The 18,163-nt window shown below is 41.8% G+C and overlaps 1 protein-coding gene and 1 long non-coding RNA gene across 2 annotated transcripts in view; one reads left to right on the top strand and one right to left on the bottom strand.

Annotated features, from left to right (window-relative positions):
* LOC118226926 overlaps positions 1 to 3,214 on the top strand; it is a 7,846-nt gene extending 4,632 nt beyond the window's left edge. The window contains exons 2-3 of the long non-coding RNA XR_004765126.1: positions 2,952 to 3,034; positions 3,129 to 3,214. This is a non-coding gene — a long non-coding RNA (uncharacterized LOC118226926). The remainder of the gene's footprint in view (positions 1 to 2,951; positions 3,035 to 3,128) is intronic.
* The window catches only part of ces3 (carboxylesterase 3), an 18,847-nt gene extending 684 nt beyond the window's left edge, over positions 1 to 18,163 (bottom strand). Inside the window, exons 1-12 of the mRNA XM_035416922.1 lie at positions 17,837 to 18,163; positions 16,553 to 16,748; positions 15,821 to 15,959; positions 15,009 to 15,142; positions 12,956 to 13,109; positions 12,603 to 12,707; positions 11,098 to 11,199; positions 10,537 to 10,677; positions 4,044 to 4,124; positions 2,277 to 2,418; positions 966 to 1,112; positions 50 to 122 (exon numbers count right to left, since the gene is read on the bottom strand). Coding sequence (XP_035272813.1) covers positions 50 to 122; positions 966 to 1,112; positions 2,277 to 2,418; positions 4,044 to 4,124; positions 10,537 to 10,677; positions 11,098 to 11,199; positions 12,603 to 12,707; positions 12,956 to 13,109; positions 15,009 to 15,142; positions 15,821 to 15,959; positions 16,553 to 16,748; positions 17,837 to 17,903 — 1,481 coding nt within the window. The 5' untranslated portion in view covers positions 17,904 to 18,163. The remainder of the gene's footprint in view (positions 1 to 49; positions 123 to 965; positions 1,113 to 2,276; positions 2,419 to 4,043; positions 4,125 to 10,536; positions 10,678 to 11,097; positions 11,200 to 12,602; positions 12,708 to 12,955; positions 13,110 to 15,008; positions 15,143 to 15,820; positions 15,960 to 16,552; positions 16,749 to 17,836) is intronic.

The raw sequence follows: 18,163 nt of genomic DNA, 5'->3' as shown, positions 1-18,163 counted from the left end.
CTGTGACATGTGGCTATGCAACGCTATGAGCTTCAGGATGAACATTTACCCAGTCCGAGCAAAGTTTGCCCAGTATGCCATCATTGTCCTGCACAATTCATCCTCTTCTGCCGTGATAGGGCCTGAGACAAACACATAGATGTAGAATTTCAATAAATAATTACTAGAGTTGCTGTAAGCAATATAAGCAGTAGTTAGAATAGTTAGTTAATGGGGCTGCTGGGTGGCTCATTTTGGTTAAGGTACTGTGCTGTAGTGCATGGAGGAGCCCCATGCTCTTGGATCAAACCCAGGCAATGCCAGATTGTGACTGGTAGTTCCACAGAGCAATGTCCAATCAGTGATTGTGTCACTCAAGGTATGGGAGGGGTGAGTTGGTCACAGATCCATGTTTCATTACTATCTAGTGACCCCTGCTGGTCGATCGAGTCTCCATGGATTGGATCCTTATATGAAAGGTGCTCCTCTGACTCCACACTGTGTGGGCCTTGCTGTCGGTGGTGTGAAAAGAAGCAACTGATGACACCATGTTTCAGAGGAGAACCACAGTCTACACTCTCCCAAACTGTCACATGAATGCGGCTGTGGTTGCAGATAATTAGACTTGGAATGGCATATGTACTGTCCCATGTTAAGTACCAAATTTATATAAAAAAGAATAGTTGATTTCGATAGGCTTATTATATGTGGATATATCCAAGTTTTTGCCCAGATTTACGCATATCATAAGATGATGTGATGTGGTGAGCTGCACTGAAACTGGAATTACAGATACATTTTGCATATACATTAATATATACTGAGTGTGTGTGCGTGTGCATGTGTATGTGTGTGTGTGTGTGAGTGTGTGTCCATTCATTAGACGATATTGAATACAGCAATGCAAGCAAACAAGTAAGACCAGCCTTAATTTAAGACTCCAGAGCTGGCCTTAATTTCTTTTCACCATCGGTGCGCCACTGTACCTGTAATTTTAACCGAGCCCTCCCAGAAACAGCCTCCAAAGACGAAGCCAATTTCAGTGGTATGATCTGCCTTCACAAAGCTTGGTCTGCTGTGGTGCGCTTCTGGCCTGTGCCGAAACTCATACAGGTACACTGGAACACCGGCATCTGAAATGAAATCACGCAAACTGGACTTAATTAAGGAAAACTGCGAATGAAAACGAGGCAGTGCATGGGACACAAAAATAGTTATCTCCCAGCAGTCCTTACTGCTCCACACCTTTTCATTTATCCACTTGAACCTCTATAGTATGCAACAAAATTCTGCATTTCTATATCAATTTGCTTCAACTTTCTTGGCACCTTCTTTCTTTTTTCCAATAGACAAGCAGCTGAAAGATTTCCATTAGTTCAATGGAGCTGTTTGCACAATTAAAAAAATTCAATGGAACATTTGTTGTGACTTGCTGTACAATCTGTAGGTAATGATAACTGTCTTCAGATTCTTTGACCTTATTGATCGGCATGTTGACCTGCAAGAAGGGTACTTATTTTTCCACTGATAAATGCACCCTGATTTTCAAAACACCAGCCAATAATACTGGAAATAATGGTTTGAATTTGGACATTGTTTAGGATCTAGCTGCGACAGTCAAATAGAACCTTGGACTATGGTTGCCTCAATCTAATGGGGGTTGGCCTACTTCAGGTTTCAAATCACAGACCCTGCCACGCACTCTGTACAGCAAAAGATGTGATTAGCTTGCTGAGCTAAAGATCAAGGTCTCCAGCAAAGTGAACCAATAACATTCTTATTGCCTTTGCCGAGATGTCACATACTGTAGAGGATGTTCATGTTTTGTTATAGCAAGGTAACATGGAGTAGACCTACTTTGTTTACTCTGGTGAATATGGACGTATAGTGTCACCTGACTAGTACCTGACTAGTGATTAAAAGCCTGACTCTGATCTGCTAATCTGAATTCAGCACATCAAGTCTCACAGTAAATCACCAGCTGGTCCCTTATGGAAATTAAATATACTATAATGTACAATATGTACTATATTGTAATAAAACATATTTCAGGTTCAAAAATATATTTGGCACAAATTATTAGAAAACATAATAATTTCTACTTTCAGATATTACAGAATCTTAAAAAAAAACATACACCCCTGTGAAATACATTTATCATTTTTACTGTATATAGCAGAATATTTAATTTCCTTAAGAGAGTGATTGATAGGACATCACTGTTCCAACAATTATGGCACACCGTTCACTTTTAGACTTCCATCACTTCCTTAGTGAGAACCCTCCTTCATACTAACCTCTGTGGTACCTAGCAACCTTAATGATTGGCAGAACCATGAACAAGTCCCCCATCATTTCAGTGAAGCCATCTCGAATGGCTTCTGGAGTCTGTGCTTCACCAATGTACTCTTTGGCAATCAGCTCATTGGCATCTTTGGCCTGAAATAGCATAGTAATAAATAAATGACGATAATGTCATGCAAAAATTAATTAATTAATAAATAAACAATAACACTGAATAAAATACACACGTTAATGGTGATAGCATTGAGCAAATAGCCTCACAAAGTGCTCTATGGAAACACTTATAAAAATGCTTTATTTAAAACATTTTGAATGCCCCTGGAAACTAGGGAGCTTCTCCAATTGGTTACAGATTACCATAACAGATTTGGCACAATCTAAAGTCTGTGCTTTCAGGACTGTTAACACAACAATCTGAAGTCTAGATTATTTTGCAAAAACTAACAATTGTACATTCGCTTTGCTTTTGCACTTAAAACAAAGCTCACAAGTTAAAATGTCATGCCAAATTGCTGTGATGTCATGTTAACCATGACATGCTCTTAGTTTCCATTATAACAGTGTCAGATTTAAGTTAATAAAGCAAACAGCACGGAAAGTGTTCACTCATCAATCAGCCCTTCACTATGTATTAAAGATTTTCTCAATCCTATCCTTTTACCCCAAAGAGAAGGAAACCTGTAGGGACCCAAACTGATGATGTCTGAGGTTGTTTGAAGCAATGTCTGGGTAAACCATTCACCACTGGCAGGTGAGTGACCTCCAGCCCATCCACAAATCGTGATTATGTTCCATTGACCTTACTACACATTTATGAATCCTGCTGAGGAGTTATTTTCCTACAGGTCAGGAGCTGCAACCCGTAAGTGAGGGAGGCACTTCTCCAGGCCATGGCAGGGGCCCATGGAGAATTTGCAGCAGCTGCATGCTAAGGATGGGTCTTGCACTCATGCCATCTTTGCCTTACATGTATGGCCAGAGAGCACATACCCTGTGACGTGAGCAAAATACTCTGGCCTGATAAAGGTGATGGGATAAATAATAAATACAATAATTGTAAACATGTTTGTGGTTGTTGTTTCTTTTGAAGCAAATTGTTAAATTAGCAATACTCTACAGTACAGTCATACCTAAATATACAGTTCCTGTTTTAAAAATAAACATAAATACGAAAATGTCAAATATTATAAATTATTTCAAAAATTGTGATGAACGTAAATGTTTTGCCCAACCAAACACATAAGATTTCCTCATCAAATTAAAATCAAATTTCATTAAAAAGGTGATTGCTGCACATTTTGATTGAATGTTTTTTGAATGATTTTAACTTTTTAAATGATTTTAACGTAACCTGTTTGGATATAGCTGAATATATGATCTAATCAATTGAATATGTTTGTATGGTTTTGATGCTCATACTTGATCCCGCAGTGGAATTGGGGTGTTTTGCAAAGTGAAAGTCTATTTACATGGCTGTGTTAAATGGTTGAGAGAATGTGCCTTAGTTTGCAGAAATGTGGCTAATCGACAGTAAAACTGTAAGATTGCCGGCTGCTGGGCCCTTTTAAGAGGTTTGATTTGTCTGAGAATATATCTGAAAACAAGAGGATCCAATTCTCATTGTGAGACCAAAAATTCCCATCACAGTACTTGGTGCAGCATTCTCAGCAGATTGTGCTGTGGAATTAGTCCCCCACTTGCCAAGGGTTTCCAGCTGGAGGAAGAGGAAGAGGAGGATGAGGAAGATGAAGGAAGCTCACCCCTTCAGGATAGAAGAGGTTCATCACATCCATCACTGTCTGTTTGTTCATACCCTTCTCCCAGCCAGCAGGAACAAATTCCTGAGGAGTACAGAAAGACAATGTAGTGACATCCATCCATCTATCCATTATCTATACCCACTTATCCTGGGCAGGGTCGCAGGGGGTGCTGGAGCGTATCCCAGCGTGCATTGGGCCAGAGGCTGGAATACACCCTGGACAGGCCGCCAATAATAATCATAATCACTTTATTTATATAGCACTTTTCATACAATGGTTTGCAGCCCAAAGTGCTTCACAGAAGAGCATTTGCAATTAAAAATATATAACATAATTATACAAGGCATTGTACATAAAATAGGAGAATAAGATGATACATATAAAGACAATAATAAAAATCCAACATAAAACCAATAATAAAACAAATGTACTAACTAAAAACCATCCTAAATAGGTGCGTTTTCAGCTATGTTTTAAAACTGTCAACTGACAGTGCAAATCTGATATGTTCTGGAAGAGTATTCCACATCTTTGGGGCATAAAAACAAAATATTAACTCTCCACTTTATTTGTTTTGCCTTTGAAACCTTGAGCAGACCAGAAATTTCTGATATTTAGGTGCAAAGCCATTTAGTGCTTTAAAAACAAGTAAAATAACTTTAAAATCAACTCTAAAAGCCACAGGTAGCCAATGCAAGGTAACAAGGACAGGGGAAATGTGAGCTCTCATTTCTTGTTCTGGTCAGTATTCTTGCAGCTGCGTTTTGAACAAGCTGTAGTCTATTAATTGACGTTTTTTGGAAGTCCTGCAAAAATAGCATGGCAATATGTAGTTTACATGCCCCGATGTAATGCTCAAAAGGTCTGAAAACCCGGCTGCAGAAGAGGAGTCAAAGAAGCGCTTTTTAATTTTGCACTCAGTGACACAGCTTTTTGTACACAACACTGCATAAAAAAACACAGTAGTGATATGATATAATGACATTAGTAATTAAGGGAACAGTAATATTTAATCCCCATAGAAATGACCAAGTCCAGAGTGTGACCATAGTTATGAGTTGGTTCTGTAACATGTTGATTAAAATCAAAGAAATGTAAAAGATTCATGAACTCCACAGTCTTGGAATCTGTCCCATTTTCCACATGCAGATTAAAATCACCAAATAAAAAAATCTTATCAAATTCGGTAAGAACAATTCATAGCAATTCTGCAAATTCAGGCAGAAATACAGTGTTTTGCTTTGGTGGACGATAGACGGTTACAATGAGCACAGGAGGGTAACACTTAAGTGTTAGTGCAGGATACTCAAACAAGGAAAAATCTCCAAGGGCAATTTGTTTGCAGTTTAGAGTATCTGCAAAGATATTGGCTAATCCACTCTTTTTGCCTTGCCTTATTGTCTGAAAGAAATTATAGTTCGGAGGACTCTATTAGAGAGATTTCTCCATCCGTGCTCAACCAGGTTTCAGTTAAGAAAATAAAATCTAATGTATTATCCACAATAAGTTCATTAATTATAAATGTTTTAGTTTTGAGTGACCTGACATTCAATAGTGCAAATCTGAGCTGTTTAGAGCAGTGTTTCTCAACCCTGGTCCTAGGGACCCACTGCCCTGCATGTTTTAGACGTCTCCCTGCTCCAACACACCTGATTCAAATGAATGGCTTGTTATCAGGCTTCTGCAGAGTTTGATGACAACCCATTCATTTGAATCAGGTGTGTTGAAGCAGGGAAACATCTAAAACATGCAGGGCAGTGGGTCCCCAGGACCAGGGTTGAGAAACACTGGTTTAGAGGTTAGTGGTGGTTTTAAGCGGGGTGCTTCCTGGAATGGGATCTTTATCAAATTGTCCATGTTTACACCAATGGGGTATTTACTCTGGTGGGGCAACCTAATGCTAGAACTAACAGACTGAATGTAGAAAACCTCTTCAGATTTTTTTATATAATCAGAATGCACTGATAAGTTCGTGCACCTAGCGTTTTCCTGGCAGAGCAGAGCATAGTCAGGCTTGTCTAAGTAAAATTACAGCACCTAATCTATTAGGGTGCAGACCATCCCTGCGGAAGAATCTTGGTCTCTCCCAGAAAAGGTCCCAGTTGTCAGTAAATTAAATCAGCACACCAAGGACTAAAGGCTGCAATCGGACCAGATCAGGCAATGCGGCTTCCCGCAGGGTTGTGCGGAGGTGTGGGCGTGTCACTGCATGACCCATTTGTGTGACATCATGTTGTGAACTTTAACCCCCCCCCCCCTCCATTTCCTGTCCGCTAACTTAAACGTATCGACACAAACCGAAGGAAGCTTCTGGCTATCGTTATTTTGCAGCGTAGACTGCAAGCCAGACACAGACGTCGAAGCTGGGTACACAAAATAAACCAAGCTATATTTCAGTCTCTCTTCCATATCTTCACAGTTGCTTGGTAAACCGTGGAATGCTACATGGTAATTTAAACAAGGCTCTTCTTCCCGTGGGCGTCTTCCGCTCTGATCGCCGGCTTATGTGATTGGCCACCACAGCGTGACGTCGGATTGCGTTATGGCAAAAGTTGATTCTGGTTCTACTTCTTCCCAAATGGCCGCTGTGGTTTTTTTTCTGCATCCCATGCAGTCCCCACTCCTGCAGCCTAAACGCACTACCCCCATTCAAATTAATGGGAGGACTGCTGTTTTTCCCGCATTGCCTGATCTGGTCTGAATGCAGCCTAAGCCAAGTGTTCAGCGAGAAGAGTCTACTAAATACTTCAGCGCCTCACTTGAGTACAGGAAGTGGACCAGACACAATCACTTTTTTGTTCAGTGTTTCCAGTGTGTCAGCCAAAGTACAGAAGTGCTTTTTCAAGGTTTCATTTCCCCTTTGCTTTATCTCATTTGTTCCTAAATAAACAATTACCGTTTCTACGTTCTTATACTGGTTTGTTAACATGTTCTCAGTGACACTAGCTAAATCGAGGACTCTAGCACCAGGGAGACATTCTGTATGAACCCTGGTTTTGTCATCAGCAGGTGAAACATTGACATTTCGGATAATAGAGTCACCGATTAAAAGGATCTCGTCTGAATCAGAGCAAGGGCAATCAGAGTTTATCGGATTCTCATGTTCTTCGTAGTCGCTAAGCACAGAGTACCTGATTCTGGTAATGATCTCCGGCGGTAAAAGAAGCGGCTGTCTCCCAGTCTTTCAACGCTGTGTAGTCCAGCTCCCACTGGCGTTGAGAAGCGAAGAACACCTGGCAGGATTGCTTCAGAAAGCCCACTCTTGATATCTTTTATATTTAGTGGGCTTGCTTCAGAAAGCCTGCTCTTGATATCTTTCATATTTTTTTTATTATCTGCACTTTCCGCCCAGTTTTTCTAGCTCTAACTAGTCCTACAGTTTTTGCACTACATTCAAACGTTTTACACCAAAATGACCGGCTAGTTCCAGACATTGTTGCTTGTATTCAGATTTTTGAAATATTCAACATTTTGAGCAATTTTTGTGGTCACTCCACAGAGGGTCACTCACGAGCCTCTGTTCCACTGTAGGGCCGAACGGTTCTGAGCACGGAGAGGAACGGTTCCAACGGTGTTTCCACCTGGAACCAGTTTGGCGTGGAACGCTTACAAACCGTGCCCAGCACGATTTTCTCGGCATGGTTAAGCCTATTTTCCACTGTAGGGCCGAATAATTACCAGGGCCGCTCTGTGCCGTTCTGCGCCGCTCAGGACTCGTGGGAACGGTTACCGTTTCTGTTTCCATCCGTGGGGCTGCTTAAACCAGGACCAGGAGGCGTCTAGAAAAACTAGTGACGACAGCAAGTGACGCAGTGGATCAGTGACAGTGTCCCGTTGTGTATGTAATAAATATGCACCAGTTGTTGTCGTCGTCGCTCCCCATTCTGCTTTGTTTTTGTTATGTTCCGTTTCGTTGGCTGATGATATGGACGAGGATTCGGTGTATTCTGGTCTGTTTTTGGTTTTCCTTTTTAGCGTATCCTCCACTGACCATGACACAGTTTCGGGCATTTCTATTTATATTAGCTTCTCTACCGACCTAGTTTACAGACAAGGATGTGAAGAGACCGGATGCGGAGTCACAAAACTGATGTAATGTGAAACCAATCACGGAATTCCTACGTCATTAAGCCCGAACGGTTCTGCTGCACTGAGCACAGTTGTGTAACCGTGCCAAGAATATAGTGCCGGGCACTATAAGCATGGTTTGTAAGCATTTCGCGCCAAACCGTTTCCAGGTGGAAACACCATTGGAACCATTCCTCTCCATGCTCAGGCCCTACAGTGGAAAAGGGGCTTTAGACAACCGTGCTCAGTGCAGCAGAACCGTTTGGGTGGGCGGGCTTAATGACGTAGGAATTCAGTGATTGGTTTTGCTCAAAACTGTGTCATGGTCAGTGGAGCATATGCTTTTTTTTTCTTGGATACTTCCTAGTCCTGGTTTTAGCAGCCCAACTGGAAACAGAAACGGTAACCGTTCCCACGAGTCCTGAGCAGTGCGAACAGTACGGAGCGCCCCTGGTAACCGTTCGGCCCTACAGTGGAAAAGAGGCTAAGGACGTTCAGTGGAACGCTTTAGTAGGACGCATACGCAGGTGGTCACTCACTCACTCATGGACATTTAGTAGGATGCACTTCCAACGGCACCAAATTTTTAAGCACAGCTTTATCGCCTAATGTTACATTAGCTAACCCTAAGATATTAGCGTTTAGCCTACTTTAGTTAACTTAGTTAGTGCATACGGATGCTATCCTGCATGCATGAGTAGGAGATAATGACACTTAGAACCACCGATACAGATGTATGGACACACGGACGCTACAACCACCGATACAGATGTATGGACACACGGACGCTACAACCATCGATACAGATGTATGGACACACGGAGGACAACATTATAGAGGTGAGGACATGCCATAGCTAGCTAGCTATATAGTTAGCCAAGTTTTACTCATGACACTTTTAGGATATTACTAATTCCTGGAACGTAATCGCTACTTGCTGATCCCCGGCTGTATAAGTAACACTACGGTGCGCCGTGGGTCTGGACGGTTGCGTGCTTCTTCTGAGCTATGCGCCCTCATTGAAATGCATTGAGGCTTGAGGACAGTGCCAGTTGGAGTTTGAAGCAAGCCCACACAATTCCTTCAGGAATTGTAACCTTTCTAGTTAAAACTGCAGTCCACCGCTTGTTCGCCTTTTGCGATATCCTTTAAAGTTAAAATGCGTTCCTCAAGTAGGATGATTTTTTAGCTGCGACCGCAGCTCTATAGCTCTGTCTATCGGTCGGTTGGTCAGCCAGTTCGTTCACAAAAAGTGTCTCACCCCGTAGCGGCCACAGTTTTCGCCCCAGGAGGCTGAAATTTGGCATGGACGTTGGTCATGACCGAAGGTAGAGCTGAGTAACTTTCAAGGCCGATTGACCAAGAGGGGGTGTGGCAATGGGCGTGGCCTGTCACAAAAAGGCGCATAATATATTCATAGATTTGCACATGATTTTGTGGAAAGGTTGGTCATGAGCCAAAAAAGAGGTCACATGTTTGTGTGAGGGTGTGTACGTGGATGCACGCACACATGGATGCATGCGCATGTGTGGTCGCAGCTATTACAGATTCACACTTGTTCGATCAAGTTCCTGAATGTGCTTGCATTTGGTACATTTGAAATCATCCATAAAATCGTCAGCAGACATTACTATGAACATCTCACATATGCCACAGGGCATTGCCTTCTTATCGCCCATAGCAGTCATGGTGAACATTACTATTTTGTCTCAACTAGCTTCTGCATCGAACTTAACAAGGATATGACTGCAATAAAATAACTTCACTCAAGCTCTGTAACCTTCCAGCGAAGAAAATGTAGAAAAAAATGAGACGCATGAACTTAGTTTGCTGTTAAACCCCAATCTATCACAGGGCCAATGCAGTGACAATGCAATCTAAAAAAAAAACAATGTTTGTGTGCGTGCGTGTGGATGCGCGTGTATGTTCATGTGCATTTCGAATGTGTATACATGTGTGATCTCATACGTCATACGTAATGCGTAGTGATGTTGGTGAATGCGCATGCGCTAATAAAGACGCTCTCTTTCTGGTTTACCAGCAACCGACGTGAGCTGTGTGTTTCATTGCCTCCATTAAAATGAGAACATAAATGGTTTATTCCACATGAAAATGGCTGCACCAACAGAATGTGTTTGCGTATATGCATGTGAGTGTTTTGTGTGTGTGTGTGTGTGAGAGAGAGAGAGAGGGAGATTGCATGTATATGCATGTGTGTGGGCAGAACAGTACATGTATGGGTGGATGAGTGTCATTCGAGTGTATTTACATGAATGCATTTGTATATTTGTGTGTATACTTGTGTGTGCTAGCACGTGTATGGTCACGCATGTGCATGCACATGTCAGCATGAGTGTGTGTGTTTCTGAGTGTGTGTGTGTATGTGTGTGTGCTTACAGCAGTCAGTTATTTTTAGTTTACTTACCCGTGGGAGGATCCAGCCAAACTCATCGTTAGTCGCTCCTAAAAGCACCGGGACCCGGAGGAATTCCTTGTTTTTTAAAAGCTCTTCACCTGTTTTTTTCAGAAACACTCCATCCACACTGGCCCCGAGGAAGATCCTCAGCTGAAATGCAGTTACTGAGTTGACACATTTCCATGGAGTCATACACTCATGCGCCCTCTAGGTCTGAATTCTCATTTAATGGCCATGTACGTTCTCTACTTAAACCCACTGATCTCCTAGCCCAGAGAGACTTGACTTTGAGTGATTTGGCTTCTGTCTGTGCAATACAAGGTTTTCCCACACACAAGAGCCAAACAACAGAAATTCTACCACATACAGACAACAGCCAAGCAACAATCATTCTACACTAAATTGTATTTTGCCGCAAAGTATCTCCCAACACATGTACCTGTAGACCATATTCCAAATGGGTGAGTAGTAGCCCATAGATAATATTTATTTATTTATTTGAAATACCGTCCCTCCCTGACAGCTGCAGAACAGTGCGGCGATGCAGAATGTCAGCCCAAAAGTCCTCACATTTTTGGTCGTATTGATGAAGTCTTCCTCAGTCTTCAGCTTTAGGCACTGTACCAGCTGCTCTGAGACATCATGGCTGCACCCGGTCAGGTTTGCCAGCATCTGTGAACGTAAAGCAGTCAAACATTGCACAGTGTACATTAGATCTACTGTTGGTCTACGGTTTGGAACCACAGCCCTCATTAGCCACTCTGCACAACAAATCACACTCTTATTTCTTAAAGGATGAGGGAACTTTCTATAACAAATTTTTGCATGCTATTGCATGTCTCCGATCTCTGCCAGAATCGCGTGTATGTTTTTCACAGCTTTCTGTAAAAAATGCTTTACAGTTGAGGATCTGCCCCTCACTGTCCTTCCCAAGCTGAATTTCTACAGCTGGGCTAATTCCTGGCCAGTTAGCATGTGCCATCGCTTGTCAGTTTCCATAGACACTTTCAGACTTTGACAATGCTCTGGTCAAATCTTCCCAGTCCTCATTGGGCCAGTTGGGATAAGTAGGCATGCTCATGATCAAGGGGGCTGGGTTATCACGGGTAGCTTCTTAATACAAGGATATATATACAATGGGATTATTTTGTTAACACACCAAGGAGGTGTAGTATGAACAGGATCTAGAGTGATGTTGGCAACTCGGAGATTCAGCAGTGGAAAAACAAACAGCTCAGTCAGTATTCTGTCTTTCGGATAAGGCCTTTGGTACAAGCACGCTGTGTCATGGAAATGTGAATGAAGTGTTTCACTGTCCCTCACTATATCTCTTGATCTCTGTCTCTTACCCTGAGCACTGTATTAACCCTGGTGTTCAGTTTGGGTCAAATTGACATGTTTAAACTTTTAGCAAAAGATGAATGTCACCTTTGAAAGATGTATTTCATAACCAATAACTAAACCAGTGTAAATTTGGTTCTTGTTTTGTGTTTCTATGTGTTGCTCATCATTTTTGTTTTAGGTCTTTTTACCTATAATGGTTTCTTTGAATCTAATAAGATAAAAATGAAAGTAATTGAGAATGACAGTTAAAAACAATAAACATATGATCTACAGTATAAGAACCGTTTCAGTGAAATTTTTCATATACAAACATGATTTATGCCTCCTATGCCTTCATGATCATGTATTTATAAAAATATAAATCAACTTCAACAAAAAAAATAGATACTACTTTCATTCTTAAATGTGAACTAGCAGAGGTAAATAGCAACCATTAGCCATATATATTGTTTATATTTTTTGGAATTAAGATAAAGATTATATTTAGAGTATGCTCACAGAGATTTTATTTCTGTATTGCTTTAAAATCCCAATAACCCAATCCCAATATTTAAGAGTTTCACAGGAACAGATAAGCAAACTGAGCATAAGGAATTAATAATTTTCTGGGGTAACGTGAGGTAGCACAACTGAACTAGTTTTAGGAGAATTTAATACACTGCAAGGTACAGGAAACCTTTTGATATGGACAGGCGTTCCACCATGCAAATTAGTTGAGAGGAATCGTGTACCTTTGCTTGGGACATGGAGTCACCGCTGGAGAATGTGCCCACGGTGGCCACCCCACTCTGGGGGATTGCCTTGTGAAACAGACCAGCTGACAATGGAGAGAGCATCTACTGAGACAGAGAGGGAGTGGGACGGGCACAGACAGAATGAGAAAGGGAGAAGGAGAGAACGATCGATGAATCATTAAGCCAGCACTATTATTTTCCATTGTATCATGAGGTAATTGCTGTTATTTCATTGATTTGCTAGGTCGGTGCCGTTATTCTAGTTTTTAAATGGTCTGTTAATGCATCTGTGCTTCAGCGATAGAAGATGTAATTTTTTCAGCGGTTTGAATTGAGAGATGAGGACTCACAAGAATGGAGACGCTGATCCCGCCTGCCGACTCGCCAAAGATGGTGACCGACTTTGGGTCCCCTCCAAAGCTCTCAATGTTGTCCTGAACCCACTGAAGGGCAGCAAGTTGGTCCCAGAACCCCCAATTTCCAGGTGCATGTGCATCTCCCGTGCTTACAACAGGAAGGGGGGGGGGGGGTGTATGAGCAATGGGCGAGGGTGGCAGGTCATTCACTAAAGTCTGTTGTACTGTAATTACAGGATATAGCCTACTCACTACAGGAAGATTTGTCATTGGTTTTGACTTACGCAAGCAAAAGGCTGTTTATGTTTGAACAAATCAAATCATTGGTGCAACCATTTAGTGAGCTACCAGTCAGAAGTGAACTTGAGGTGAATATTCATCACAGAATGAGCACACCCTGATGTCTAGAATTAGCATACTTTACATTCAAAACCAATTAAAATTGCATTAATAACCTTAATTAAAACTTTCAATGTAGAAGTAAAGGGATTGCACAGGGGTTTTATAGCACATATGCTCACAAAGAAAAGCCAAAAAGAAATTGGCTTTCAACAAGCATTGATCAAACCTGGAGGAAATTGTATTGTTGCTCACATAAATAAATGTGTACCTACCCAAATCTCCATACAAAATGAATGCAGTAATCAACAGTTTAGCTAAACGATACCATATGCATGGGGTGCACTGCTCCATTCACTGAGTGCTTTCATGCTGGAATTTGTTCAGGCTTATTTTTCTCAATACATCATTTTTCTCACTCTTGTACTGGACCACAGTAAAACATGTTCTCCGATTACCTTTTCGACTATCGAAAAGGTCAGATCAAGTAAATAATTTGACACATGAGATAGTTCAGAGCAGAAGTTGGCATGAAATCCGGAAACAGACAGAACCTCACTGTGCCCCCCTGCCAGTGACGAAGGAGCATTTTCAGAGAACAGTCTGAGCCACCCATCTGATTGACCTTGCTGTGCTAAAATGACCTGTGGGGCCATGTAGAGGAAGTGGCCTGTCATCGCCAGACTCAGGTGGCATTTCAAAGAGAGCCGCATTGTCTGGAGCGGAGCGCCATTCCAGCCGTAGATACAAAATCCTAGATCGGCGAATGACTGAATGCCAGAGAGAGTCAACTGAACCTGATATGCAGGACCCACTGAAGCCAGTGGAATGCAGTTCTATATCAGTGATAATGAAAATTTGTAAGAGTGATGGAGACTGCTGGGAATTTTGGGAATCCACTTCCTGAGAGTGTCTCAGTTTGGAATGCTATGGTCAACAGAGCAGAGAATGGCATGTTAAGTATACCTGAAATAGCTGGAACCAGAATTACTGTGCCAGCAGCATAACACTGCAAGCAAAAAATAAAATAAAATAAAATGCAAGGACATTAGAAAATAAAATACAGTCACTGAATAAGAAAAACTGGCCATTTCTGGCCAAATTCAGCCCATCTTGGCTTGTCACATACCAGTTTGGAGAATACATTACATTACATTACAGGCATTTGGCAGACGCTCTTATCCAGAGCGACGTACAACAAAGTGTATAACCATAACCAGGAACAAGTATGACGAAACCCCTAGAGAGAAGTACCGGTCCAAGTGCAGGGAACAACCGCATAGTTCAACTTGGACCCTGAAGATTATACTGATTAACACTAACACAACGAGAACGGCAACAACGCAATCTATGGAAGAAATACAAGCAGTAGTTAAGACAGTTAATGCACCTAAGTCACCTTAGGACTGCATCAAGTGCACCAAGCATACAATTGAGAAGAAATTAAATGTAACAATTAAGAGAACAGGCCCTTCTGCCCCTCTGTGCCTACTATTTACTTATATACTAGAATGTGCAGCCTTGTGTCAGGTCTGGGATTGAACACCACAAGGACCTTGTCTCACCCACATGACCTGGCAATCTATTCCATTGTAATTGGTTGAATATTTCCAACTATGACCCTGAATCAATGATGGACTAGGTACAGGGGAAAAACAAACAAACCAGCAAACAAACTGAGAAAAAATGAACTCTATCCTTGGCATACCTTAAGAACCCCAGAATCCCTAGGCGATACTGTATAATGACCACGACCACGTCCTGGTAGGCAGCCAGAGATGTGCCATCATACTGGGCTGCGCACCCCATCAACAAACCACCTCCATGAATCCACACCATTACCTAGGCAACCAAAACAAAAAAATCACTTTAATTAAATGAACAGCACCGGCACCACTCAGCTACACTTGGAACTGAATGGAAAAAAAGAATGTTCATAAACATGTATTTCAACATATATCCTTTGTCATAATGAGTGTAACTCATTCAAGAATGAAAACAATCCAGTACAAATGGCACTCACACACATACACACACACACACACACACATAAACACACAACTCAAGCATCAGAGTCCACTGCCCCACACCTCCCACACTAAAAAAGTGAGCAAAAGCAGCAGTGTCCTGTTTGGTGTACACGTGCTGAACTGGTCAGTTAAACATGGCCAGTGCACTGAACTTTGAACAACAAACTGACCAGGACCTTGACCCAGGTTGTTACTGTAATATTTGTCTTAGGTACAGTTTTTGAAACCTGGCAGGGGTTGTTTTAAATCCAGCTTCATAAATATTAACATTTGATTAAAAATGTAAGATGCTTATTAAATATTGCACTGACTGTCTCTCTCTCTCTCTCTCCTCTCCTCTCATCTCCTCTCTCTCTCATCTCCTCTCTCTCTCTCCTTTTCTGTGTGTGTGTGTGTGTGTGTGTGTGAGTAGGTGCTTTTGTGTGTGTGTGTGTGTGTGTTTGTACATGTGTGTGAGAGAGTAGCTACTCGAGCATTTCTCAGTACTCACCGGTGCTTTCTCTCCTGACTTGTTATTTGAGGGGGCATACACATCGAGGTATAAGCAGTCCTCAGACATAGGTGGCATTGTGTGATTAATGAACAAAGTCTCTGATGTAGTCACAAGACCATCAAGGTCCTGAATGCACCTGCAATGGAAGCCCAGAAAAATTCCCCCACCCACCCCAGCTCCTTACTGTTAACACATAACGTTCTCAGAACACTGCAGAAATGCTATATGAATCCCATACTACAACTAGGCCACAGCCCAGCCAGCTGAATTTCTCTTCGCTGACAAATCTGGGACTGTGTGTAATGTGAAAGAAGAAAAAGTCTGTTAAAAACAGTTTTTTTCTTAATGTTAGTGGAAATACTTTCTATTTATTCTTCTTTATTTGTGGTTTTCTGTAGGAAATGTCACTGGTGTCTAAAAAAGTTTAAAGCATTTCAAATAATTACTTAACCCAGGTTTAGTGTGGTTTGGTATGTGTTTGTGTGTGTGTGTGTGTGTGTGTGAGTATGTGGCTGTGTATGTGTGTGTTTGTGTATGTGGCTGTGTATGTGTGTGTATGTGGCTGTGTATGTGTGTGTTTGTGTATGTGTGGGTGGCTGTGTATGTGTGTGTTTGTGTATGTGTGGGTGGGTGTGTGCGTATGTGGCTGTGTATGTGTGGGTGGGTGTGTGTGCGTATGTGGCTGTGTATGTATGTGTTTGTGTATGTGTGGGTGGGTGGTTGACTCACATGTTGGGCTCATGTGTGGCATCTCTCACCCCCTCCCAGGGCAGGGGGGGCTGGGTTTTGGCAAATCGCAGGGGGCCCACGGGTGGGCGGGCAAATGGGACACCCAGGAACCTCCCCACCACCTTTTCTGAGCCTTTGGCCCGAACGTAGTCCCCCCTCAAAGACCCGCTCTTCACTGTCACCACCGGAGCATCATCTACAGAATACACAGAATGGCACACAAGAGAATTCTTTATGGCTGCCAACATTCCTTTGCACCATGCATTTACTTGAGAGGGGATGGGTAGGTGCGCACACGCTTAAAATTGGTAGGTATTAAATTTATCAAACAAATTAATTATATTTGCAGCTTGTGGTAGCCTTACACCAACCAAAATTGTATTTCCCATATAGGGGGTTGGTTTTATAATCACCTGCTTTCTGCTTCAGTATGTATCATAGATATTTATGTTTGCAGAGAAAATATACACAAGAAAAGGCCATCCCATCCGAAATTATATTTAACTGAACCCCCCCCCCCCCCAAAAAAAACAAAAAAAAACAAAAAAAAACATTAGTGTTCTTATTCAGCGTGCCTAATAGTCAGTAAAGATTGATAGTAATTTGTAAGTTTTGAAGCGTGATTGAAGCCAACACGGAAAACTCCCTGGGGATGTTATTCTAAGTTGATCAAGTTGACCAGATTGCGCGGTCTTCTCTGGGATCTCATTCGACACTGATAAATATAGATTTTATTAGCAAATTGTACGAAGACGAATTGCCAGGTGCACAAAATATTAATGAACAATAACGGTTTTTCATGTTAGCACGTTTCTGAGTGTAAGCCATTTTTTAATGATCTTATATAATGCCATATACTGTATGACATTTCACGACAGAATATCCATATCAAATTAACGTTTTCAAAAACAGAAGAGAAGATTAAGACTTTTTTAATCGTCTTTTTTTCATATTGAAATGGCCTATGTCTTCTTTTGGGGTGGGTAGGGTTAGATAATGACACAAGGAATATTTTTGCCTGTTCTATGATTTTTGGTGGGTTTTTAGCAAATTGCGTAACTACACAGAAAACCGCTACTGTTCTTTTAATGAAGCAACATCCCGAAAACTCTTTTGCAACATCCAGGTGAACTGCGCTTTCCCTGACCAGAGTAACAGAATGCCGGTAGTAATTTGCGTAAAATTTAACTTTAACTTTAAGCTGTAGCCTACTGAAAGGCAGGTATGTACTATGGCCCTGAGCCAGATCGACTTGGAATGCGCAATGAAATGAACGATACTCACCTGATACCGCGGTTTTGAAGAAGGCTGTCAGGCAAGCACCGATCAGAATCCTCCTCACCAAAGCCATCTCTACACTGTACAGAGGAACAGACGCGCTACACGTTAGATACTGACACGCACACACACAGCCTCTCGCTTACACACTGCAACTCCACCAGACAAACGGAACTGCCTCCCCAAAAGGTATTGAACTTGAACATAAAGATACAGAACCTGCACACTACCCACTGACCCTCAACTTAAGCCTATTGGCCAAAACCCAACCCCATGCACACAAACGGTGTCCTTTTACCACCTCTGACACCGACTGCATAGTCTGCAGTTTAA

This window comes from Anguilla anguilla, chromosome 5, assembly GCF_013347855.1.
Source record: "Anguilla anguilla isolate fAngAng1 chromosome 5, fAngAng1.pri, whole genome shotgun sequence".
NCBI lineage: Eukaryota > Metazoa > Chordata > Actinopteri > Anguilliformes > Anguillidae > Anguilla > Anguilla anguilla.
Note: the sequence above shows the minus strand (reverse complement) of the source record. Positions and strands in the feature narration are given on the sequence as shown.